The following is a 26,024-nucleotide window of genomic DNA, read 5'->3' on the forward strand; positions in this document are numbered from 1 at the left end:
CTCCGTGATGTGCGATCCCCCGACCCGCGCGCGCGCCCACGTCCAAGCTCCAGCGGCTGAAGGTGGCATGGCACTTGCAGGGCGGGTCACCCGCTTTCCAAGCCGGCCCCTCCTCCCCGGCGGCTTCGCGACCCCCAGGCAACCGGCTTCGGCCCCGCCCCTTCCCGTCGTGTAAACAGGAAGTGAGGCTGCGGGTGACAATCGCTTCCGGCGCAGCGAGGGGCGGGAGCAATGGTGAACGGCGGCGGGGCGAAGCCAATCGTGGAAGGCGGCAGGAGGAGAGCCAATCCCGAGGGTCGGCGGGCGCGGAAGGGGCGGAGACAGGGGCGGTGGCGTGGGCGGGGCGGTGGCGGTGGCAGTGGCGGTGGCTGCGGCGACGGCGGCGGCTGCGGCGACGGCGGCCGCGTCGGCTTCGGAGTCTGGGTCTGTAACGGGCGCGGCGATGCTGCAACTGCGGGACTCGGTGGACTCGGCCGGCACGAGCCCCACGGCGCTGCTGGCGGCCGGCGAGGAGGTGGGGGCGGGCGGCTGCCCGGGCGGGGGGCGGCCGGGACCGGGGACGCCGCTGCGCCAGACGCTCTGGCCGCTCAGCATCCACGACCCCACGCGCCGCGCCCGCGTCAAGGAGTACTTCGTGTTCCGGGTGAGGCCGGGACCGGGGCCGAGGGCGCGGAGCGGGATGTGGGCGAGTGGGGACGGAGGCGGGCGCCGGGCGTTCCTGCAGAGAGCGACCTGTGACCTGTGACCTTTGCCCCCATCCGCCCAGCCCGGCAGCATCGAGCAGGCAGTGGAGGAGATCCGCGTGGTGGTGCGGCCCGTGGAGGACGGCGAGATCCAGGGGGTGTGGCTGCTGACCGAGTAAGCCGGGGCTGCGCGCTCCTCGGTGGGGGGATCCGCTCCTAGCCACCGCGCAGCACCTTGCGGGGACCTCCCAGCGTGCTACGCTGAAGCGCCGCGCGCCGCCCCTGCTGCCTTTTCAGCCGGGCTGGCCTTGGCTAAGCCGAGACAGCCGTGTCCAGGGTGGACCGAGGCCCCTCCTCTTCCTGCAGGGTGGATCACTGGAACAATGAGAAGGAGCGGCTGGTGCTGGTCACCGAGCAGTCCCTGCTCATCTGTAAATATGACTTCATCAGTCTCCAGTGCCAGCAGGTGGTCCGGATAGCGCTCAACGCAGTAGATACCATTTCCTACGGAGAGTTCCAGTTTCCCCCTAAATCGCTCAACAAGTAAGTCTGTTCAGAGTCCAGTATCACTGCACCAAAAAAGAAGCGACTTCTGGGCAGTTGAGTGCATTAAAAGGAATTCTGGCACAGAAGCCAGCTATTAGGCTTGTAGTAAAAAGACTTATATGAGTTCAAGATGCATTGAAGTAGAATCCAGTGTGTTAAAGAGGAACTTGGATGTTCTTCAGGTAAAGGCCAAACTGCATTTTATCTCCAGGCAGGGACAGATTGCATGACACATCAAGTCTTGCTCTAGCTAATTTTTAAAAGAGAAAAGGAGGGTGCCACGTTATAGATACCACTGAAACACCAATTTGGAAATATTTAATGACTAACTTTCAGGAGTTGATCTTTTTGCTGTAGGATAATTTTTTGAAATCTGAGAAACCTAGACATTTCACAGTCAGTTAAACTGTAGAACTGAGGTTTTTGATGTAGAGATTAGGATGAGGAATTCAGGAAGCTAAAATGAGTAAACATTTTAACCCACATTTAATATGACATAAGGAAAAGGTTGCACTTTCCTTTCTCTCATTTGGCCAGCCTATCTATAACTATTCCTCCCTCCCCTTTTTTTTTTTTTTTGAGACGGAGTCCCACTCTGTCGCCCAGGCACCAGTGGTGCAAACTTGGCTCACTGCATTCTCCACCTCCCAGGCTTAAGTGATCCTCCCACCTCAGCCTCCCGGAGCTGGGATCACAGGTGCCCGCCCCCACGCCCAGCTAATTTTTATATTTTTTGTAGAGATGGGGTTTGGGTAGGGGCCCAAGCTGGTCCCAAACTTCTGGGCTCAAGAGATCTGCCCATCTTAGCCTCCCAAAGTACTGGGATTACAGACGTGAGCCACTGTGCCCAGCCGGTATTCCTATTAATTTTTAATCATGTAAATATTACCAAAGTAATACATCTAATAACCAAAATGTATTTGCTTTAAGTACAGTTTTTTGTTTGTTTTTTTGGGGTTTTTTTTTTTTTTGTTTTTGTTTTTTTTGAGAGAGAATCTCACTCTGTTGCCCAGGCTGGAGTGCAATGGCACAATCTCGGCTCACTGTGACCGCCGCCTCCCAGGTTCAAACAGTTCTCCTACCTCAGCCTCCCTTATAGCTGGGATTACAGGCGTGTGCCTCCACACCTGGCTAGTTTTTTGTATTTTTAGTAGAGATGGGGTTTCACCATGTTGGCCAGCCTGGTCTCGAACTCCTGACCTCAGGTGATCTGCCCACCTCAGCCCCTTAGAGTGCTGGGATTCCAGGCGTGAGCTACTGCACCTGGCCTGTAAGTACTTAAAGCAATTGTTAGTGGAGATGAAGTTACTCTTAAAAACCACAAGCCATTTTCCACTGTGATATGTCAGGTCTTTTCTGTAAACATGAAAATGCTCTTTACTGTCATACGCTCCTAACCGTAAGATTGTCAGGTTGTCCATGAGAGCACTGTGGCCTGCCCTGCTGAGCCTGGCTATTTGTTCTAATTTGTCAGGCGAGAAGGTTTTGGGGTTCGAATTCAGTGGGACAAGCAAAGTCGCCCTTCCTTCATAAACAGATGGAATCCCTGGTCTACCAACGTGCCCTATGCCACTTTCATAGAACACCCGATGGCGGGTGCAGATGAGAAGACAGCATCTCTGTGCCAGGTAAGAAGACAGGCCCAGGCCGGGCGCGGTGGCTCAAGCCTGTAATCCCAGCACTTTGGGAGGCCGAGGCGGGTGGATCACAAGGTCAAGAGATCGAGACCATCCTGGTCAACATGGTGAAACCCCGTCTCTACTAATACAAAAAATTAGCTGGGCATGGTGGCACGTGCCTGTAATCCCAGCTACTCAGGAGGCTGAGGCAGGAGAATTGCCTGAACCCAGGAGGCGGAGGTTGCGGTGAGCCGAGATCGCGCCATTGCACTCCAGCCTGGGTAACAAGAGCGAAACTCCGTCTCAAAAAAAAAAAAAAAGACAGGCCCATGATACCACACCCCCCGCAGTGACAGAACCATTTCAGGTCTGCACTCGCCAGCGGCCACGTGAAGCTGCTGCTGAGTGGCTAGTAACAGAGAGTAAACTCATGATAGAGTTTATTCTCTTAAGTTTTTAGAAGTTCTGGTTAATTTATGTTGAAGTAGCCCCATGTGGCCTCCAGAGGGTGATCTGGGTGGAGAAGGGCCCCATTGGGCTTCAGAGAACAGCAGCAGAGCCAGCCGTGCCAGCTGACCAGTGCGGATGCTCACCAGGAGAGGAGGCCTCGGGGCTGGGGTTAGAGCAGGGCCCATGGCCTAGTGGGGTTCTGCACTTCCCCAGCTGTGTGCCTCGGCCTGGTTACCGACCTGGTAGGTAGCCTGGTAGAACCCTGTACACGAGAAGGGGTCTGCACATGCCGGCTGCCGTTGGCCTCAGAAGAGCGTGGTGGTAAGATTTCCACACACCTGGAGAGCTCCGTGGGGAGGGGAGCTGAGGGACCCTCAGGATGTGGCAGAGGCAGCCCATTCAAGTGAGGGGATGAAGAGACAGGTGGCATCTGGAGGGACTGTCTCAGAATGCTAGTTTTCCCAAGGAATAGATGCTCTTATCTTGCCTGACAATTAAAGCTCCATGTTTGTCTCTCTTTAAAGTTGGAAAGCTTCAAGGCTCTGTTGATCCAAGCTGTCAAAAAAGCCCAAAAAGAAAGCCCTCTGCCGGGACAGGCGAATGGCGTGCTGATCCTGGAGCGTCCCCTCCTCATCGAGACCTACGTGGGACTCATGTCCTTCATTAACAACGAGGCTAAGCTGGGCTACTCCATGACCAGGGGCAAAATAGGCTTTTAGCCAGCTGCATTCTGGGAGCTCCTCCCCCTCCCCAGAAGGCCAAGGGATGTGGGGGCTGGGGGGCCTGGCAGTCTTCATGCTGTCCTGCTGCCAGCTGGAAGGATAGGGGTCCTTCAGCTTTAGGGACCTCAGCACAATTAGAATAGTAAAGTGAATTCTCTGTATTTAATTGGATATTGGACTCTGCTAATACAAGCTACAGACAAAAGCAAAAAGACTCGCTGCCGCCGTGCTGCTGGTGTTCCATCCTCTGTAACTTCACTTCTGGTGTTTTCCTCGAGTATCTCCTTGGCTTCTCGTGGTTCCTGCCACCCCAGCACGCCGGGACCCCCAGCACGCCGCTTACCGCTTGCCTAGGTTGCTAAATACAGGGAGGCACTGGGTATCTGAGTGCCTGCAGTTGCTAGTATGTTTACACTTGGCGTCAGATTTTGTATTTCAAAATGTAATCCATTTTTACTTCAGCTCATCCAAAAGCAGCCAGCAGACGGGTTCAGTGAGATCAGTCTGCACCCACAGGGCCCTCAGTGAACCGTTGTTCTTCTGTAAAGGGTTGACCTAAACTCACGCTTTTTCTAAAATTAATCTGAGATTAATCCCAGCTGTGGGATACTTAAGGTCTCCTTCCCAGACCCAAAAAGGGTTACAGAAAATCATTTTAAGACAATTTATTAATTTGAGAGACTCACCTTGACAGTTCTTTGCACACAATTTTTACAACTCTCTGTATTCTAAGTTTGTATTGTATTCATATTTAAAAGGGAATTGAGTATTTGCTTTTTGAATAATGCACTTTAAAAAAAAAGGAACCGTATCAGGCGGGGCATGGTGGCTCATGCCCTTAATCCCAGCATTTTGGGAGGCTGAGGTCGGCACATCTTACTAGCTCAGAAGTTCGAGAGCACCCTGGGCAATGCGGCAAAACCCCGTCTACCAAATATACAAAAATTAGCTGGGCGTGGTGGTGCAGCTACTCAGGAGGCTGAGGCAGGAGGATCGCTTGAGCCTGGGAGGCTGAGGCTGCCGCGAGCCGAGATGGCGCCACTGGCCATACTCCAGCCTGGGCGACAGAGTGAGACTGTCTCTCGGATGCTCGTGAAGCAGCCGATGCCCGCTTTGGCTCCTACAGCTCCTGCATAGACTGGGGTTTTGTCCAAGTCTCGCACTGAACACACCTGGGCTTTGACGTGCCTGGATTTCCCCACAGGGACCCACACACCTCCCCTGCATCCGCGCAGCTTGCTTGGGGGGCTGGAAGCTGTCGATAAGCTTCACGCGCTGGCTCACCAGCGTTTTCCCTCGTCTCTAAGACTGTGGTAGCTTTAAGCGAGTGGCGTGCTGTGGGGCGAGTGTGGCTGCCTGCAGGATGCGCAGGGCTGCCTTGGATGCTGGCCGGGGACTCCAGTGTCTGTGTTCATGAGGCATTTAGAACTGGATGATGTTCCTTTTTTGAAGTTGTTATTAAAGTAGGTGCAACAGCCAAGAAAGCGTGTCTTCCTGTGTGAAAGCCCGCCCCGCCTCGGCGGCTCCGCACCTGCTGCCTGTGCTGAGGCCCGTCTCTCACAGGGGTGCTGAGAATGGTCCTCTGCAGGAAGAGGCCACGGTACGCAGCAACCTAGGCTTGCGACCCTGATCCCCCCACCTATGGTGCCAGGCAAGCCTGGCTCCCTGCCAAGCACCGGCTGGAGAGGCTGATGGAATTGTTCTGGGTAGTTCTAGGTGCTTCCTGCAAACAGCCAGGGTGGAGACCCACGCGCAGTGGCTCTCTAACAAGTGGACGTGAGACTCCCTGAGAAACTGACCGGACTTGGGGGTGGCATTGCACTTGGGTGCCAGGGCTCCCTTCCCACACTTCAAAGCAGACCCACGGTGGGGAGGCTGGACGTGCCCCACGGAGATCCACCCTCGTTCTCCTAACACATCCAAACAGAGAACCCAGAGCAGGCCGGGTGTCTGGTGGGAGCTCAGTGGCCTGTGGCTCAGTCACCGCCCATCTTCCCTAAGACTGACCAGAAACTCAAAACGAGCTAGAAAACCTGCCTGCAGCCAAACTTTGAGAAGCAGCTGTATGAATCAGCAAATACTTATTTTAAATAGTAAAAACTACAGTTTTATATCATACATATTTACAAAAATGCTTTGCTATAGAAAAAGAGAATCAGATCACTGAATCCGGCTCATCCGAGGCGGAGAACTTTGCCGTGAAGCTGTTTTCTCCCACACGGGAAATGTGCAGAGCGCCCCGTTCCCGCACACACATCAGGACACCGCTGCTACGTGTGGCCGCCCAGCTGCCTGCAGGCTGTGCCGACTGCCGCCTCGGTCTCCAGGAAGCAGAGGCAGAAGTGGTCCTTGCTGAGGAGGGCCATCGAGTCTCCACTTAAATGCCAGCACAAAGAAAGCACGGCAAAGTCACCTAGAGAGACAGGCGGTCAGAGGATTAGGGCGGGGAAGGCACAGATCCTGGGGGCCAGGCACCCCTTGTCCTGCAGACCAGCACACTGCCTGGAGTGACCCACATAGGCAGAGCCAGAGTGGAGCCCCAGAGCTGCCTCATGTCAGGGAGGGGCTGCTTCTACCCTGTAAAGCCGAGGGCAGCGGCTCCCCTGTGCACTGGGCGCCAGCCTTGAGGTTTACACAAAGACGCTGAGGGCAGTTTCCCTGGCTGGAGATGGCTGGGGCTTCACCGGTTCTGCCCGTGTGACGCCAGACTACAAAGAGCAAGGCTGATGTGCCCGTGCCCGCTGGGCTGTGCTCACCTTCCCCAGGCACCTGCACCGACAGGCAGCCCGCTGGGGACCACAGGTAGACCCTGCTGCCGCCCGTGCAGATGGCCAGCCGCGGCTGCTGCGGGTCCCACTGAAACGCACGCACCGGGGACAGCTGCTCCAGCACCGCAAACAGCCTCAGCTTCTGAATGTCCCAGACCCAGACGGCACTGGGGACGTTGTCTGAGGAAGGAAGGACAGAGCCCTGGTGTCATCCCAACCCGTCTCCTCTGTGTCTGCCCCGCTGTGGACACCAAAGAAGGGAGGGGAAGAACTGGCCGGGGTGGGGAGGCTCAGCCCTGCAGTCCAGGTTCGGCTGGGCCCTGCAGGGCTCCTCGCCGGGGCCAGGGCGGCCACTGCGGGCTGTAAAGGGCCCAAGTGTGTGTTTTTCTTTGTGTGGCTTTTTTTTTTTTACAGCCTTTTACAAATGGAGAAACCCTTAACAAAAGACGGGCTGCAGTGTGCCCAGCCCGGCTTTCTACTCGGTCGAGCAAGCAGGTGAGTGGGGCAGAGCGCTCCTTGCTCACGCGCAGGCGGCAGCTGCTGCGGGACAGGAGGCCAGTGCCTCCAAGGAGCTTGTGGGCAGAACCTCGGCTACTGCAGAAACGTGGAAGGAGGGGATATGTGGGAAACCCCTAACTTTTGTTTCCAGTCGCTTCTACACCTGGGGCCACGGGACACGGTAAGGGGGGAGATGGCACCTGTGTCAGCCCAACTGACCGTTCCTCGTCGCCAGGAAGTAGCTGTCAGGACTGAATGCCAGCATTCCTATGCCGATTTTCGGGTTTGCTCTGTCAGTAACAGGTTTCAGTGTCTGTAAGGAGACTGGGACAGAGGCGATCTCATCTAGAACACCAACAGGAAGAACATGCTACTGTCACCCTTTCAGGAAGTACGCACGCGGCTGCGAGGCTGCTGCACCTGCATCAGGCATCACAAACCCGGCTCCTCTGTTCAAAGGGGAGGAAGTGTGGCCTGAGGGCAGGAGGAGCTGAGCAGAGCCTGGCAGGGGCGGCGAGGGGCCTGCCCGCAAGTGCCCGGGTGAGAGTGGCACCTTCACCTGCCAGGCCCCACCAGGTCAGGGGTGGACCCCACAGCGACACATACTTCAGCGGACGGAAGAGGATGTGGACGGGCCCCAGCTGCACTCTCGGCAGCTGCACCTTCCAGGCACTTTTCTGTCTACTGCCAGCGTCTTGAGTTCACGATCCCTGCTATCTCAGCATCAGTACCCTTACACCTTTCAGCTGCAGAAAACCGTCCTCACAGCGGAAGCAGAGGCTGTGGAACAAGCATGGCCCTGGGCTCCTGGGGAGCGCCTCCCACATGCCTAGCCGCACCTGTCCTGAACCCTGTCCTGAGCACACACCGAGCCCATCAGCACTCGGGGCAGCGTTTCCTCTAAATGCAAACTTCAGACGCCCCCGCGCCCCTGTGGGGTGGGTGCTTTTACTGTGCCCATTTCAGCGATGAGGAAACAGACACACAGGAAATGCCCAGAGCCAGAGGCTGCACTGGGGAGCACCCCGGCCTCCAGACCCACTCTGAGCTCCACCCATGGAAACGCGTTTCCTTGAAAAACATCACTCTCGGAGCTCCTGCCATCAAATCTGGGTTTCCAGGGCTCATATTCAGTAACAGAAGCCACGCCTTCACAGCCCACTGTGCAATTCAGACCCCAGTCAACCTCCAGCCAACAGGCTCAGGGGCACACTGGCTGGGAAGAAGCACGGAAGGGAAAATGATGTTTTTTTAATAAGGAACATCTGAAGTTTACCTGGACAACGAGGAATCTTGCATTAAAAAAGGAAAACAAACATCCCCACGTGTGGTACTTACATTTGCTCTCTGAGGTCGGGAGCGGGCCAGCCCCGGCCCGGGGAGGCGGGAAGGAGAGGCAGCCCAGCCCCAGCTGCGGGCTCTTCTCAGCCTCCTTATACACCACCTGAAAGACAAGGCGGCCACGCCCAGCTCAGGAGAGGGACCCGGAAGCCGAGGACGGGCATGGCAAACGCCTGTCATGACACCAGGTCCTGCTGTCACCAGGAGAAAGAGACGGAAACACGAATCCCACACTCCCAAGAACTGAGATCACCCAGGACCCTCTCCCGTGTCCTGCTGGGGAGCCCACCTTTGAGACACCAGCAGCGAATGTCTGCCCTGTGATTTACAGGGTAGCCACCATCATCCAGCAGGGGAGCGGGCTCGGCCTTGCTGCCGTGACAGGGGACACAGAGGACACTTGTGCCAAGACAGTGCAGGCCTGGGAGCAACAGACACAGGCCCGAGGCGGGGGCATCTGTGCCCGAGAGCCTGGCAGCAAAGGCCAGCGGCCCAGGTTCAGCGGAAGGCGGGCAGCCCCTGCGCCACTGCAGAGCCCCAGGTAAGGGAGTCGCCTGGTCTGCTTCGTACCTTTAAAGCATGCTCTGCTGCTGCTGTGTGATGAAGGGATTTGCAGAAATGCAGGAATCACTGGCAAACCTTCAGGACCTGCGTGGCCCTGCTCTCTGGCTCATCTGTCCAGATGGCCTGGCCTCCAGCCACGCAAGCCACTGGCCACGTCAGAAGGCCCCTCTACCTGAAACACGGTCTCTGCCGAGACACCGTGCGGCTCCTCAGCTCCTCCTCCTGGTCTTCACTTAAATGCCCCTCCGGGACCATCCCCAGCAGTGGCTCACCTGGCCCGCGCAGCCCCAGCCACCCACTAGCCCCAGCCACCCACTGGCCTCATCGAATCTAAGCCGCCTCTCACTCAACTCTGTCACTTACAGGTCAGCACCAGGAGGGCAGAGTTTGTCTCTGGCTCCTGCTGTCTCCCAGTGCAGTGCCTGGCACACAGAGGCATGGCGAGTGCCCACTGCACACGTGGACATGTGACACACTCCTCAGGGCCTTTGTGCTTCCTGTTCCCTTGACCTGGAACGCCCCCTCCCCAGACCCCTGATCACCAGTTCAGCGTCTGTGCCCGTGATCCCTGGCTGGTGGCGACTCCCTGCCACCCCGTGGAGACACCCAGCTCTCCTGCCCCTTCCCTGTCTCTCTAGCCGCACTCTGCAGAGGCAGGGGGTCTGGCTGTGGCCCAGAGCACAGTGCCTGGCACAACAGCAGAAGCTCCGTGTTTGCAGGCAGGAGACCCGTCTACTCGGTACAGCACAGGGATCTGCATCTGGACAGACCAGGGAGACACCCGGGCTGGGGTGGCGGCGGAGGACAGGCCGGGGCAAGGTCCCCTTCAGACCCCTGGGCAGCGTGGAGGACGAAGAACAAAGGCCAGGGCAGGGCCAGACACGTGAAATATCAGTCACAAGGTGACGGTGATGGAAGCGCCCGGTTAAATAAACCACCATCAAGAATGTGAAGTCAAGCGGCAGCCTCCCACCGCCCTCCCCAACAACCTGCTCAGGCAGAAACACATGCTCCAGACTTACTATCTTGGGATTATTAATGGCAGCAGGGTGCTCAAACTCCGTGATCATTTTCCACGTCACATGATTAAGGATGCGCACCTGAGGAAGGAAGCCACGCCCTGGTGAATGGAGGGCACTGGTGAAGCGGGGGCCCAGGTGGGGCAATGGTCCAGGTGGGGTGGGGACCAGGTGAGGCAGGGACCAGGTGAGGCAGGGGACTGGGTGGGACAGAGGTCTGGGTGGGGGGGTGTCTGGATGGGGCGGGTCCAGGGGGGGTCTGGAGGGGACGGAGACCGGCTAGCTGGGCAGTCAGCCTTCCTGAGCTCCCTGCACTGCTCCCACCTTTCCGTCGTAGCTCCCAACTGCCAGGAACTGACTGCTGGGGCTCCAGGCTACAGACTTGATGCCCAGGGACCACTCATAGGCGCTGTATGCGGACAACAACCGGCCGTCTAAGGAGTACAGCAGAACCTTGTACTGCAGACGAGACATTTCAGTTACGGATGCATACGTCCCGTGCGCCCGGAACACACCACAGATGCGGGTGCGCAAAGGGACATGGTGCGGACAGCACAAGGCTGGCGGAGACGCAGAGACGGCCCGCGTGGCCATGGAAAAGCTGGGACTGTCAGCTGGAATTGAGACAGTCACTGGAGAGGCGGTCAGAGCATGAGGAGTAAGGGGAAAGTGGCAGGTAAACCTAATAGTTCGCTGATAAAAGTTCCACTCGGCCGAGCACCATGGGTCACGCCTATGATCCCAGCACTTTGGGAGGCCAAAGCTGGCAGATCACTTGAACAGAGAAGTTCAATAGCAACCTGGGCAACACGGTGAAAACCCATCTCTACAAAGAACACAAACATTAGCCGGGCGTGGTGGTGCACACCTGTGGTCCCAGCTACTTGGGAGGCCGAGGTGGGAGGATTACTTGAGCCCTGGAGGTTGAGGCTGCAGTGGGCCGTGATCATACCACTGCACTCCAGCCTGGGCGACAGAGCAAGACCTTGTCTTTTAAAACAAAGTCAACTCATTATCTGAAATAAGGCAAAGCTAACTATATTGCAACATTTGGAAAGCTTTAAATTCAGGGGAAAGCTCTTGAAAGCAAGCATGTCACCTGGTCATGTCAGTACCTCCAAGCAGCTGTCCCACACTGCCAGCACACAGCCGTTTGGGGCCCACTCGATCCCTGTGAGGTCCTGGGTGTCTGTATCAAAATGCTTCCAAAGGAAGCGGGGGACATTACATTGTGAAAACATTTTCATAAATAAATAATTGCATTTATAACTGATGCTTTTAATGCATTTAACTTTCTTATATAGAAATGGTCAAAATCTTGACAGCCTCATCCTGTAAATGCATGAAATCCCCATAGAGCTCTGCGGGGGCGGCACCCAGCACCGGTGCCAGCGTCGGTGCCCGGCCAGCCCACGAGGCAGCTTGGTCTCCCTGTGCCTGCACTCACACGCACTCTCCCTCACCCTTCCCTGCCTGGCAAGGCTCACTCCTTCAGACCAGCTCAGACAGGCCCCTTCCAGGAGCACTGCCTGGTCCCGGCTTCTATGAGCTGACAACATTCCAGAGGCTGCTCTGCCCTAACGATGGATTGTGCTGGGATCCTGTTTACATGTCTGCCATGGGGGCAGCGCCCTGTGCCTGGGCACCTGGCAGAGAGCACCCTGCCTAACACGGGCCCTCAGTCAAGGTGAATTTCCACGTTGCCCTCCTCCCGACATGCCACACACATGTGCAAATACCACAGTCACAGGACAAGGAGACAGGCTCACGTGTGACGGCCTAGTCACTTTAAAACACCCCAGGCATGCGCCCTATTCACACAACCGGTGTGTGTCACTGGGAAGGGATTCACAGCACACCTGACCTCTGGAAATCCAACATCGCCTTACTCCATAACCTACCAAAGATCCCCTGGACTCTTGAGAAGGATCTGCTTCACTCGACCCCTCCGCAGTCAGCGGGACAACTTTCTCCAGTGTGGGGGGGACGCCTTACCCGCAGGAGCTGCCAGTCACTGCAGACGAAGATGCTCACGTAGTCTTTGCAGTCACGCCGTTCCGCCAGCGCCATGTAGCGGCCGTCCCTGGTGAAGGTGGTTCCTGCGGGAAGAGGGAAATGCACTGAAATCAAGCGGCCACACAACCAAGCAGGAGAAACCACAGGAGCATTTCCCAAGGAAGGAGAAAAAGCCAGCGGAGGTGAAGAGGAGGAAACGGCACAACGCCGAGCACCGCTCCTCAGACGAGACCGTTCCGCGCAGAGGAGGAACCCTGGGGCGCTGTGGCTTCATCCTCGCAGCACAGGGTGAGCTGGAGGAGGCTGTACACACACAGCAACCGATTTGCAAGCCTCTGTCAAAAATACCAAGTGACGTGACCTTTGATGACTCAGATATGACTGAGACACACGAGGCCTTCGAGTTCCACGTCTAAGCTGCGGGACAGCAGGGGCGTGTCCACCTAGGCCAAAGGTGGCTGCTTACTACCGTGCTGATTTTTACCTTTGTACTTGATTATCTGGAAGAAGTAAACTAAAGATGAAATGCGTGGCCAGGCATGGTGGCTCACGCCTGTGGTCCCAGCACTTTGGGAGACTGAAGCAGGTGAATTGCTTGAGCCAGGAGTTGGAGAGGAGCCAGGGCAACTTGGCAAAACCCCATTGCTGCAAAAAATTAGCAGGGCATGGTGATGTGTGCCTATAGTCCCAGGTACTCAGGAGGCTGAGGTGGGAGGATCACAAGCCCAGGAGCTCAAGGCTGCAGTGAGCTGTGATCGTGTCACGATACTCCAGCACGGGTGACAGAGCAAGACCCTATCTCAAAAACATAAACACATAATAAGATAAAAACGTGGAAAAGCTTTAGCTGAAAATGTTACACTGTATTTTCTAGTTCTGTATTAGCTTAAAAAACCCTAGCCAGAATTCATCATTCATGCGTGAAGAGAATACCTCAAATGAGGAAATGTTGGCGTCTACTCAAGAAATGTGTATCTCACCGGGCGCGGTGGCTCACGCCTGTAATCCCAGCACTTTGGGAGGCCGAGGCGGGTGGATCACGAGGTCAAGAGATCGAGACCATCCTGGTCAACATGGTCAAACCCCATCTCTACTAAAAATACAAAAAATTAGCTGGGCATGGTGGCACGTGCCTGTAATCCCAGCTACTCAGGAGGCTGAGGCAGGAGAATTGCCTGAACCCAGGAGGCAGAGGTTGCGGTGAGCCGAGATCGCGCCATTGCACTCCAGCCTGGGTAACAAGAGCGAAACTCTGTCTAAAAAAGAAAAAAAAAAGAAATGTGTATCTCATCTGGAGGGACACTCATGTTCAAACGATAAAAGTACGATTGCATTTCATTCAAATGCAATTTCCAAACCACTGGCAGCAAAAGAGAAAAATGAAAGCACCATTCAAACTGTGTGGCGTTTCCTTCCGGCTTAGGACGCGGGAGTGGCACCTCCCACAAGCTCTGAGCTGTCCAGCTAGATGCGCTGGCAGTGGGCCACCCTGCGCAGGCCCCGTTCTTCCACATGGCTCACAGGCTTCCACAAGGAAGGGACACTTGTCACATATCCCTCCGGGATGCCCAGAGATGACAGGCAAGACCTCCCCCTTTCACAGAGAGGAAGCTCAGAACTGGATGCCTGAGGTGGGCCTCTCAACAGGCATTGGCTGGAAGGGGTCTGAACGCTCAGCTCTGCCACCAAGGTCAAGGGGACCGCCATCAGTGCCACTCTTCTTGATGATTTGGGTCACATTCTCTTGAGTCACTGTGATCATGTTTGAAAGGGGACTCTTGCCTTTTTGAGACACATATGGAAATATTTACAGATGAAGTATTAGGAGAGCTAAGAGCTACTTTAAAATAACCCCAGGGACAGGGTGGGTATAGAGGAAAAGTGGTTGGCTATGAATGGATACGCTGTCGAAGCTACTGCTGGCTCTTTGGAACTTGCCATGACAAAAAAGGCAAACAGCTGCAAAGAAATGGCTTTCGAGTAACTCTGATCGACTCACCCTGCAGACAAGCTTTTGGATATTTGATGTAAGATACGGATTTTGTGCACAGCGACCAGACGGTTATCCGCAGCTGTTGGGGGAAATGGGAAAGAGAAAGGAAAGACCCCATCATTAGCATCTTTAGAGCCGTGTCAATCCTCACCCAGACTGTGCATCCCCAGGCGTGGCTGGCGTGCTGGAGCGGATCTATCAGGACTTCAGGATGCCCGTCCTCCTACTGGTATGTTCAAATGCATGTTTTACTGTGGCTAAGGTACACTGAGTGCTCTGGGTTTGAGTGGGTCTATCCAGACTTCAGATGCCTGCCCTCCTACCAATGTACTCTCATGTATGTTTTACTGTGGCTGAGGTGAATGCAGTGCTCTCATGCACACTGTACTGTGGCTGAGGTGAATGCAGTGCTCTGACGGACACTGTACTGTGGCTGAGGTGAATGCAGTGCTCTGACGGACACTGTACTGTGGCTGAGGTGAATGCAGCGCTCTGATGCACACTGTACTGTGGCTGAGGTGAATGCAGTGCTCTGATGCACACTGTACTGTGGGTCAGTGGAATGCAGTGCTCTCACGCACACTGTACTGTGGCTGAGGTGAATGCAGTGCTCTGATGCACACTGTACTGTGGCTGAGGTGAATGCAGTGCTCTGACGGACACTACTGTGGCTGAGGTGAATGCAGTGCTCTGACGGACACTGTACTGTGGCTGAGGTGAATGCAGTGCTCTGATGCACACTGTACTGTGGGTCAGTGGAATGCAGTGCTCTCACGCACACTGTACTGTGGCTGAGGTGAATGCAGTGCTCTGATGCACACTGTACTGTGGCTGAGGTGAATGCAGTGCTCTGACGGACACTGTACTGTGGCTGAGGTGAATGCAGTGCTCTGATGCACACTGTACTGTGGCTGATGTGAATGCAGTGCTCTCACGCACACTGTACTGTGGCTGAGGTGAATGCAGTGCTCTGATGCACACTGTACTGTGGCTGAGGTGAATGCAGTGCTCTGACGGACACTGTACTGTGGCTGAGGTGAATGCAGTGCTCTGATGCACACTGTACTGTGGCTGATGTGAATGCAGTGCTCTCACGCACACTGTACTGTGGCTGAGGTGAATGCAGTGCTCTGATGCACACTGTACTGTGGCTGAGGTGAATGCAGTGCTCTGACGGACACTGTACTGTGGCTGAGGGGAATGCAGTGCTCTGATGAACACTGTACTGTGGCTGATGTGAATGCAGTGCTCTCACACACACTGTACTGTGGCTGAGGGGAATGCAGTGCTCTGATGCACACTGTACTGTGGGTCAGTGGAATGCAGTGCTCTGATGCACACTGTACTGTGGGCGAGGGGAATGCAGTGCTCTGATGCACACTGTACTGTGGCTGAGGGGAATGCAGTGCTCTCACGCACACTGTACTGTGGGTCAGTGGAATGCAGTGCTCTGATGCACACTGTACTGTGGGCAAGGGGAATGCAGTGCTCTGATGCACACTGTACTGTGGGCGAGGGGAATGCAGTGCTCTGATGCACACTGTACTGTGGGTGAGGGGAATGCAGTGATCTGATGCACACTGTACTGTGGCTGAGGGGGATGCAGTGCTCTCACGCACACTGCACTGTGGCTGAGGTGAATGCAGTGCTCTGATGCACACTGTACTGTGGGCGAGGGGAATGCAGTGCTCTGATGCACACTGTACTGTGGCTGAGGGGAATGCAGTGCTCTCACGCACACTGTACTGTGGGTCAGTGGAATGCAGTGCTCTGATGCACACTGTACTGTGGGCGAGGGGAATGCAGTGCTCTGATGCACACTGTACTGTGGGCGAGGGGAATGCAGTGCTCTCACACACACTGTACTGTGGGTGAGGGGAATGCAGTGCTCTGGGTTTGCTGCTGTTGTTTATATCACTATTGAGTGACACACGGGTAAATATAAGTGCATTTTTGTTAGCTGTTTCAAAGTGATCACCGGTTGCATGTTACAACCCTCAGTTACTTGGAGAAAATCTTGATCTAGGAAGCCACCATATTCAGTGTCCTTTACGGGAAGACAGAGGATCTGCAGGACGCAGCCTCTCCAGGGCTCACCAGGTGGCTGTGAGCCTGCATCTGCAGCCCTGAGGCAGGGGCAGCCACTCAACACACAAGAGGGTGGCCGCCCGCCTCCTGCGTGAGCTTGCCAGCCTGGCCGCATCTGCAGAGAGTTCTAGAACATGCACTGTTGCACTGTCCACCATTCTGCCCCTATCCCTGACTCATAGAGCTGAGAGCTGACTAGGCTGGCACAGTGAGGCCAAAAGACGATTTCCTAACAAGGCCGAGAGGGCGTGCCTGCTGGGGGAGAGGCGCCGCAGTGGGTGGCCCGGCGCTCCCTGTGGCAGCGCCGTGGGACTTCCAGGACTGCTGCACCCCTCCACCTGCACTTCCCACTGAACCCCTGTGGAGCCCACCAGTGAATCATCTCGCTTCCGACATACCCGGCCCACTGATGAACCCGGTAGTTAATTGACATGTGGCCCAGGTGGGGGACACAGGGCTGTGCAGCTCCATGCGGGGTGGGGTGCTGACCGCCAGTTGTGTGTCAGGCAAGGGTCCTCGCTGAGGATGATGGTCAGGTGGGGGACACAGGGCTGCACAGCTCCATGTAGGGTGGGGTGCTGACTGCCAGCTCTGTGTGTCAGGAAGGGGTCCTCGCTGAGGATGACGGCCAGGTGGGGTCTGCCTCCAGCAGCGTAAGTGGAGCCGCAGTGCATGGAGCACTGTGTGTCCAGTGTCACTCCAAACGCCGCCAGGTTTTCGGTGTAGGATATTAACAAACAAATTAACTTAAATGTCTACTCATCATCTCTTCTTACGAGAGAAAGGAAAATCCGATGTCTGTAACCATGTCTCCAAACGACATCCACAGTGTTCAGGAGCGGAGTCCTGGACACACAGCTGCTGAGTCAGTGAGCTGCAGGGGCCACCGGGGCAGCAGGGCAGGGCCCCTGTGCGGACGTTGAACCCAAACACTCTGGCCGTTCTGGGGACCAGCACCTCAGAACTCCAGCTGGACAGAGCACAGGCTCCTCTAACAGCTCCGCTCGCATGCTCAGGCCAAGGAGGGCACCGGGGCCTGAGTGAGAAAGCGTGCTACTTCCGACCAGCAGGTCTGAGGCGGAAACCCTGCCTGTGACTCATCCGCGGGGCCAGGTGAAGCAGCCGAGCCTCTCAGCATCAGGAGCATCCTCGTGCCACCCAGGGTGGAGACCCACCCTCCGGAGCTCACTGCAGAGTCACAGGAGAAAAGCGCGTCTCCCACCCGTGGCCCTGCATCCCTGCGGGGTGCGCCTGGCTGAGCCTCCCTGCTCTCAGCACATCTTAGGAAACGCACAGAGCACTTTAAGCCTGATTTTTACCTTCATCTCCCACCAAAAAAGAAAAACAAAACAAAACAAAAAACCTTTAAAAGATAACTGTTTGCAACTTTTAAAAACACAGTAAGAAAAAAAGGTAATTAGATATACACCTTCATCAGCGCCATTACCTTCTCCTGACAACTGAAGAAACCAGCGTAGGAGACACGCGGGTACTCAGCAGCAGGAAGAAAGGACCACAGATCCACACACAACCCAGCACGCTCAGGACAGGACAGTGCGCTCAGGACGGGAGGAACAGGCCACTGACCCACACCATGACTCAGCGTGCTCAAGACAGGAGGAATGAACCACCGATCCACACCATGACTCAGCACGCTCAGATGGGAGGAAGAGGCCACCGACCCACGCCACACCCCAGTGTGCTGAAGACAGGAGGAACAGGCCACGGATCTATGCCACGACCCAGCGCACTCAAGACCAGCAGGACGCCAGAGGAAAGAAAGCAGACACTCAGCTCTGTGCATCATGGCCCCTGCTGATGGGATCCTGACGAGGTGGAGCTGCCCGCCCCGCAGCAGGCACCGGCTGCCGGGCACAGGCGGGAGACGGACTGAGCACAAGGGGCACGAGGAGCCCTTAACCACGGGGTGAACCTTCTCAGTCTTCAACGTGGCGTCAAGGACGTGCAGAGCGACTCACTGAACTGTACTCTTAAAGTGGGTGGATTTTATTGCTGATAAGTTGTTTTAAATGCCTTTATTCAGAAATTTAAGAAAAAGTTTTCAGTCTGGATGTATTTTTAAAGCTAACTACAGACTACTTACAACATACACACTCAAGTTTAAGGATCTAGAAAGGCAGAAGGTAGAAGGATAGAAAAAGGCTTATCACGAAAACCCTAACCAAGAGAAAGGTGGCATTGCTACATCCGTACCAGAAAACTCACAGAAAAGGTCACCGTGCAAATCACAAAAACTGTTTCACTATGAGATCTGTTTAGAAACAGTTAAAAATTTGTATCCAGCTAACAACAAAGTCTCAAAAATACATTTAAAAATCTGACCGAGCTGAGCGCACTAGTGTGCGCCCATCATCCCAGCTATACAGGAGGCCGACCAGGAAGGATTGCTTGAGTTTAGGAGTTCAAGACCAGCCTGGGAAACAAAGGGAGACCCCATCTCTACAAAAAAAATTTTTTTAATCTGACAGACTACAAGAGCAATGAAGAGGAATCAGTGCTGTCAGATATTCAGACACACACAGAAGCTCAATAACGTAGACAGCATGGCGTTGGCACACACGTGGAGCAACAGTGGACCTGAGTGGAAAACCAGAAGCGAGCCTGCAGGCATCGTGGAATTGAGTTCCTGCTACAGGTGGTAAAGATCATCTTCTAAATTAACACTGCTGGGAGCTGGGCACAGTGGCTCATGCTGTAATCCCAGCACTTCGGGAGGCTGAGGCAGGCAGATCACCTGAGGTTGGGCGTTAGAGACCAGCCTGACCAACATGGAGAAACCCCATCTCTACTAAAAATACAAAATTTAGCCAGGCGTGGTGGCACATGCCTGCAATTCCAGCTACTTGGGAGGCTGAGGCAGAAGAATCGCTTGAACCCGGGAGGTGGAGATTGTGGTGAGCTGAGATTGCACCACTGCACTCCAGCCTGGGCAACAAGAGCAAAACTCCATCTCAAAAAACAAAATGCTTCTGGAAAAAGGTAGAAAGGGATTCATACCGCATACCATGCACCACTATGAACTCCACGTGAACCTGCTTCACTGAAATGGAGCGTGTGTGTAACGCAACGAGATAGGAAAGCACTCAGCCTCACCAATAACTAGGGAAATGCAAACGAAGGCCAAATGCAGTATCATTTAGTTGCCTGGATGGCAATCACCGCAATCCCATCACCCGGCCTTGGCAAATGAAACACCTTCTGCCACAGCCAAGCAAGGCTCTCCTCAGGAGGCTCTAGGGAAAAGCGCCCAGGAGGCGTGGACAGCGCACTCGTAGCCACAGTGTGTGACGACACACAAGTCCAGCAGGGGAGGACCGAAAGGAGCTCCTCACGAGGAAGGGGAGGCCCAGCCACGCCTGTCCACACCGAGGAGTCTAAAAGCAGTGTCGGGGCAAAAGCAACGCCAGAGACTTTGCCAAGTACAAGCCCCTGTAAATAAACTTTAAACTGCACACCAAGCAATGCGGTGTTTACACACATCTGCGCGGTGAGACTCACAACAGCGAGGACACGATTCACGCGAGACGCAGGACGAAGGTGCCCTCAGGTGGTGAGGGCATCGCTGCGATGGGGACCAGGGCTCTGAAAGCGCGCTGGTCCGCTGCAGGCCGAAGGTGAGCTGCTTTTTATTACTCACCGAACCTTGTCTAAAGGGCACAAGCTTGCTTTTTCACGTTACGTACAAGAGGCAGGGACGTCTCATGCTCCACAACACCGTCATGTGGGGTTGTGCCTTCGAAGGGGACCCGGTGACCTGCTAATCCTCAGAGAACCGGCCTGACCCTCCCTCGCGTTCATGAGACCGATGGACAGGTGCCTGCAGAGTCACTTCCCGGCCAGCAAGCACGTCTGGAATACCAGTTTTGCTTCCTCACTTGCAGTCATTTCAGTTAGCAAGAAAAGCTGGAGACACAGTTTGCTATCTTGGTCAAGACGCCCATGCCATGAGTTACTGCCCCTTATCTCCCACCTGGTCTTAGCGTCTAAGGCCACCAGCAAAGTGGTCATGACCTTAGTCTTAGGTTGAACAATGTCATGTAAATGTACTCTGGGAAATCAGTGTGTTCTGTAGCAAAGGTGTTTTTCAATATTGGTGCAGGTTTGCCGGGATGCTCAACAGAACCAGGTATTAATACATCTTTTCTGGTTTCTAAACTCTGTAGATGGTAGTTTGCCTTCTGGACCATTTGACGAGTACAACAAGGCTGACCCGTGCCATGAGCCCTTCTCGAGGACAGAATTACAGGCCCGAAGACGTCAGAAAAGCTGCAGGAAAAGTTCAAACGGGCCTCTCACCGCTCGGGCCGGAAGTGCCTTCCACGTCGCGCACACAGTGCGGAGAAACTGGTGTCTTTCCCTGTCGTCTTTTTCTCTAACAGCCCATGACAGCAGGCGCGAGATTTAGAGTATTTTTAAAAATTGTAACTGAAAAGAAGGTGAAGCCATCCAGCCTTCTGAAGCAGCTGATTCAGCAACCCCTCGTGGTTGGATAAAACTTGATCCCAGCCGACGCCAGCTTGAAGAAACCCGAACGAAACCTACAGGGCCTCTGCAGCCTCATGCGGGGAAGAAATCCTCCCCTGTGCCATCATCTACGTGGTGCGCACGGCGCACAGGGGTGGGCAGGTCGCCGAGGCAACCAGCAGCCCAGACAGCTACGAACACTCAGCGGACGGGCCCAAACCCTGGGAGCTAACCCCATCAGAAAAGTGCGTTATTAAAGGGATGCGTGCGTTTTCCTCTCTCTTTAGAAGACACTGCTGACACCAAAGACCTGGTATCTGAACACTTTACAAATGCCTAATTTTAATGTAAAATAAAATCTCCTACCCCAGATCCCTCTGCTTGATTCTCGGATGTCAGCATTCCCCTCCGCGCTGAGCTCAGCACAGAGGCTGGCGTGCAGTGCCTATCACAGGTGAGTGGGCAGCTGCCGATGCCCAGAGCCACCCCCAAGACCAGGTTCCTGAAGGAAAGGTATGAGCCGGCTCATATCACAGCGCATTTTCTATTGCTGAATTAAAGGGACTGCTGAAATCCTAAAAAATCCTAATTAAGGTTTTAAAAATGTTCTTTCTTTAAAACTGGACAAAAAGATTAGGCAACAATACTTAGCGGACTATCACATTCTGACCTGAAATATACGCACACTCGGCGCCCCCCATCCCTCAGCCTCTCAGGAGCCACCTCAGTCACCAGACCCGGGGCAGCACACAGTGCTTGTGTTCACGACACCCCCATCAGACTCAGTAACAATCGGGATGCACCAAAGAGAAGCTTCCTTTAAACGAGAAGCTCGAAGTTCTTAACAAGGAAAGAAAAAAAAAAACCTCACATGCTGAGGTAGTTGCTAAGATCGTCAGCAAGACCAAATCTTCTAGGCGTGCAACTATCAACAGTCTATTGTTAGAACGGTGCCGTCTTACTACGGTTGCTAATCTCTTGCTGTATCTAATGGATAAACTAAATGTGTCACAGGAATGCTGTCTAGGAACACGGGAAGGACAGGGGTTGGCACCATCTGAATCCACTGGCTGGCTTAGAACCCATACCCTGAGGGCAAGGGAGACTCATCCTCCAAACACCTCCGCTCTCACTCCCAGGCTATGTTGGGAGCAGAGGGCAGGATCACATGGCTAGTGAGGTGTACTCAGGGCTGACACTTACATGGAATTCCGTCGTGTTGAGAATGTGGCGCCCATCTGGACTCCAGCACGAGGCCACCAGCCCTGCCGAGCCCTCGTCTATTTTGCAGTGCCATTCGGGCTGCTCTAAAGACCAGACCTGGATCGAGAGAAGAGAGAAACGCACAGGTGCAGGCTCATCAGCACCTGACAGCAAGGCCTCGCCGAGACAGAACTCGCTTCAAACCAACAGTGCTCAAGCATACAGGGTGTCTTTCAGAATCTTCCACGATGAAGGGCTGGTCTGGATTCCACTGTAAAAGCAGCCAGGCTTCTTGGTGATTTCATTCGGTGGTTGTTTTAAACCGGTTTATTCACACAGTCATTCCTAAGACCTAACTCAGTTAAGCTTTGGACATCTAAGAAAACATGACTTCTTAGGACTCCCTAAAAAAATACAAGTCTAAGTGGCTAGACTGCTGTTCACAGCACCTCCCGTTCTGAACTGTACTGCTTAGAAATTAAGACATTAGTGTTTCCTTAGTGCAAATGTTCTCAAACTTCAGAGAACATTTAATCTTAAAAGAAACTGGTTTTCAGCTGCACTGACTTTTTTTTTTCCAAACTAGAAAGACACAGAACAAAGCCATTTCTTCCCAGTGGCACTCAAGAAGGTGTCCGGATTCGAACCGACCCAGCAATACACACCTGCACCAGCCCTCGCTTGTACATGGCGCACAGGATGAAGAGCGAGTCTGCTGACCACTCAATGTGCTGGATCTGGTCCAGGCACGTGTACAGCTGCACGATCTGAAGGGTGTTCACATCCCGGACCACTAACCGGTACTGGACACAGGAAGCCTAAAAAACACGAGAAAACAAGCACCTGACATTCTCCGCTCTGAAAGCTGGGGGCCTTCAGAACACCAGCGCCCCGGCCTTCAGTGACTGTGGCCTGCTCTCCTGTCAGACCCTTCACATCTAGATCATCGAGACAGCTGCAGCCCTCAAAGATCAGTTCATACCAGGGTAATGCTGAAATACACAAGCCAGGTTTTTAAATTGCTATACTCTAGTGTAAAGTAAAAGGGTACTTTTTAACTCGCTACTTAAAGCTTTAAGATATTTTTAAGTCCCTTCTTAACTGTATGTTAAAAACTAAACTTAAATGAGAAGTAGCATTGGGAAAAAGCTCTTCTGTGAACGAACAACCAAAACCCTCTCCTAGTTTTATCACTTTTAGGCAATTTCCTCACATTTATAAAGGGTAAGAATCAAGGCTTCACAGCTGACGACAAAAATGGCAAGGAATGCAACAATCCTCTTACGTGGTGCCTGACTCAGAGCCAAACCAACAGATGATCAACAGACAGGCTTTAACTTCTGCAAACATGAAGACGTGCCATAAATGCTCATTCATCTACATTAACCTATTCCTAATACGAAACACGAAATGCTTCAGTGTTAGCACAATTTCCTGAAAGACAGTTTCTTCAGGGCCATATTTGTTCATTATGTCCCTATCTAAGCAAATAATCTTAAGTATAAATAACGTCTGAGTACTCACCTGCTGACTGTATCTTACACTACAGTTTCTGATTTTGAAATGTTAACTGCTTCATTAGTTTTACTTATCAAGTTCAAACTAGTTTGTGTTTTTATGAACTCATATCAAAAAAAAAATCTACATTAGTTTTCCATGGAAAAAAAGAGAGACGGGCAGGGGATTGCAGACTGAACAAGCAACTATCATGGCACTTACTGTCTCGCATTGCAGCTTTGAAAACTGTGATCAGTTACAGTGAGTTCCTTACGAAATGGAAGCATATAAACTCTGCTGTAAGATGGAAACGAGAAACATGGACCTGTTCCACCCAGTACTTAGGGGACTCCAGTAACGGATTATCACCAAGTGCTTCGCGGTATTTTGACCAGAGTGTACAAACAAACAAAAAAAACACCTAAGTTAGGCAAGCAAATATAATCTTTCTCCTCATAAGTCACTGACATTTTCACAAATGGTGAAAACAAAAAACAAACCTCTAAGTTAATTGGGGGGGCACACTGAAAAATATACCAAGACTGAGGTGTCATTTAAACTAATGAGGTTTTTTGTTTTGTAGCTGATGCTATTTTTTGTGATTTGGAGCAAAACCTCTACGAAGAGGTAAAAACAAAATTTGAGAGTTAAATTCTCAAAGGCAAGACAGGGCACGGGAATGTCAGTAGAGGCAAAACTGAAAAAGAATCATGACGCATCAGTCAGTTAATAGAGGTGGTGGATAAATAAAGAGAAGCACGCTTTTTATGAGGCACGTCTTTTCCTAGTGGCTTTCCAATGCCAATTATCCCGCCTTCTGAGGATATACACTACTAGGCATCCCGGTGCGTACACTGTATGTTTTGAAGCTTAAAGTTATAGCTCTGTGATTTAAGCACCTTTCTGCCACCCCATGGAATGAAGAGCTCAAATCTCAGCCGTGAAGACAACTATTTCCTTACCTGGGGATAGAATACTCGTATTTAAATCATTTATTGGGCACACGGTAGAGGAGAAGAGAATCAGAGAAGTAGAGAAGATGGCAAAGTGGCCACACCACCTCCCGGTTACGGGCAACAGAATGATCAATTTGCCTTTTGTGACAAAATAACAACCAAGAGCCGACATCTCCTGTATCCTCACCTGTGTGCAGTCGGCACTCCCTATACTCACCTTTCCAGGGGCAGGGAGGCTGGCACCTCCCCAGGCCCCCACCTGCCTAGGGTATCTTCCCGAGTCCCACACCTTCTCAGGACACCTGCCCGGGCCCCACACCTGCTTGGGGGACCTCCCCAGGCACCCCCGCATCTGTCTAAGCTATCTTCTCAAGTGCCGCACCTGCCTGGAACACCTGGCTGGGACCCTGCACCTGCCCGGGCCCCACACCTGCCTGGATACCTGCCCGGGCCCCACACCTGTCTAGGATATCTTCCCAAGTCCCGCATCTGCCTGGGCATCTGCCAGGGCCCTGCACCTGCCCGGGCCCCTCACCTGTCTAGGGTATATTTTCCCAAGTCCCGCACCTGCCTGGGCATCTGCCGGGGCCCTGCACCTGTCCGGCCCACACACCTGCTTGGGGTACCTACCTGGGCCCCACACCTGCTTGGGGCACCTCCCCAGGCCCTTTACCTGTCTAGGGTATCCTCCCGGGCCCCGCACCTGTCTGGGACAGTTACTCAGGCCCTGCACCTGCCCGGGCCCTGCACCCGCAGGACCTCCAAGCTGCCTCCACCCCTGGGCCACGCGGCCGCCCCGTGGCTCTGCCCGCCGGGGACGCTGGCACAGAGGATGTCGTGCCCGCGGCCCCCGCAGCCGCTGCTCACCAGGTACTTGCCGTCCGGGGAGAATTTGCAGAGCAAGCCAGAGAGCTTGAACACCTCGGAGAAGTTCATGGCCGCCACCAGCCGCGGGCGCCACCCTGCGCCCGAAAACCCGCGGGACCCTGGCGCGCAGCAGTTCACAACTGTCGCCGCCGCTGGCCTCGGAGGCCGGAAGTCAGAAGGCGGAAGTGAACCGCAGCCTATCAGCGCCGCGGGAGGCCGCGCGGCATTGTGGGGCTTGTAGTTCTCCTTGTACCGCAGGACTTTAAAGGAGACGCCCACGTTTCTTCGGACCCGGGATTTCCTACCCGAGAACCCTACCTCAAAGGCCCGGAGACCTTGAGGTCCCCTCCAGCTAGGACTGCAGATAAAATATAGGAAGCACAGTAAAATTTGAATTTCAGATTAAAACAAATCGTTTTCTAGTGTAAGTACGCTCCCAAATATTGCACGGGACATACTAATATGGAAAAAGTATTCGCTAAACGGAAATTCAAATTTAATTGGGCAAACTGTGTCTGCGTGTGTATACACATACATATGTTTTTATATTTACATGTAAAGGTTTGTTTACATATAAATATACGTTTGCATATAAATAGATGTTTGGTATGTAATACGGTGTCTGTTGCACATATTACATCATATATGTAATGCATAAGTATTTATTTCGTTTGCTTGGGGTTTTGTTTGCTTTTGCTGAGTCTGGCAC

The 26,024-nt window shown here is 53.7% G+C and overlaps 2 protein-coding genes across 2 annotated transcripts; one reads left to right on the forward strand and one right to left on the reverse strand.

Annotated features, from left to right (window-relative positions):
• Positions 1 to 384: 384 nt before the first annotated feature.
• On the forward strand, positions 385 to 5,504 carry TPRG1L (tumor protein p63 regulated 1 like). The gene is made up of 5 exons (XM_012460989.3): positions 385 to 643; positions 767 to 858; positions 1,050 to 1,226; positions 2,704 to 2,857; positions 3,823 to 5,504. Exons 1-5 carry the CDS (start codon positions 443 to 445, stop codon positions 4,015 to 4,017), a joined length of 819 nt encoding a protein of 272 aa, XP_012316412.2. The 5' UTR covers positions 385 to 442; the 3' UTR covers positions 4,018 to 5,504.
• WRAP73 (WD repeat containing, antisense to TP73) lies at positions 5,091 to 25,489 on the reverse strand. Its single transcript, XM_012460986.2, has 12 exons — positions 25,316 to 25,489; positions 22,661 to 22,813; positions 21,996 to 22,112; positions 14,226 to 14,298; positions 12,206 to 12,309; positions 11,326 to 11,412; positions 10,535 to 10,669; positions 10,214 to 10,291; positions 8,625 to 8,730; positions 7,506 to 7,631; positions 6,777 to 6,968; positions 5,091 to 6,433 (listed from the first exon to the last, which is right to left on the reverse strand). Exons 1-12 carry the CDS (start codon positions 25,382 to 25,384, stop codon positions 6,291 to 6,293), a joined length of 1,383 nt encoding a protein of 460 aa, XP_012316409.1. The 5' UTR covers positions 25,385 to 25,489; the 3' UTR covers positions 5,091 to 6,290.
• Between the last annotated feature and the right edge of the window lie 535 nt (positions 25,490 to 26,024).

This window comes from Aotus nancymaae, unplaced genomic scaffold (genome assembly GCF_030222135.1).
Source record: "Aotus nancymaae isolate 86718 unplaced genomic scaffold, 86718_ANA_hifiasm-v0.15.2.pri h1tg000053l, whole genome shotgun sequence".
Lineage (NCBI taxonomy): Eukaryota > Metazoa > Chordata > Mammalia > Primates > Aotidae > Aotus > Aotus nancymaae.

Coding starts and splice junctions, on each gene's coding strand:
- WRAP73 (XM_012460986.2), bottom strand. CDS start 25,384: ATGAACTTCTCCGAGGTGTTCAAGCTCTCTGGCTTGCTCTGCAAATTC. Junction 7,632..8,624: donor CCCGACCTCAGAGAGCAAAT/GTAAGTACCACA, acceptor TTGGTGTTCTAG/ATGAGATCGCCTCTGTCCCA. Junction 6,969..7,505: donor CTTCCTGGCGACGAGGAACG/GTCAGTTGGGCT, acceptor TTCCTTCCTCAG/ACAACGTCCCCAGTGCCGTC.
- TPRG1L (XM_012460989.3), top strand. CDS start 443: ATGCTGCAACTGCGGGACTCGGTGGACTCGGCCGGCACGAGCCCCACG. Junction 859..1,049: donor GGGGTGTGGCTGCTGACCGA/GTAAGCCGGGGC, acceptor CTCTTCCTGCAG/GGTGGATCACTGGAACAATG. Junction 2,858..3,822: donor AGACAGCATCTCTGTGCCAG/GTAAGAAGACAG, acceptor CTCTCTTTAAAG/TTGGAAAGCTTCAAGGCTCT.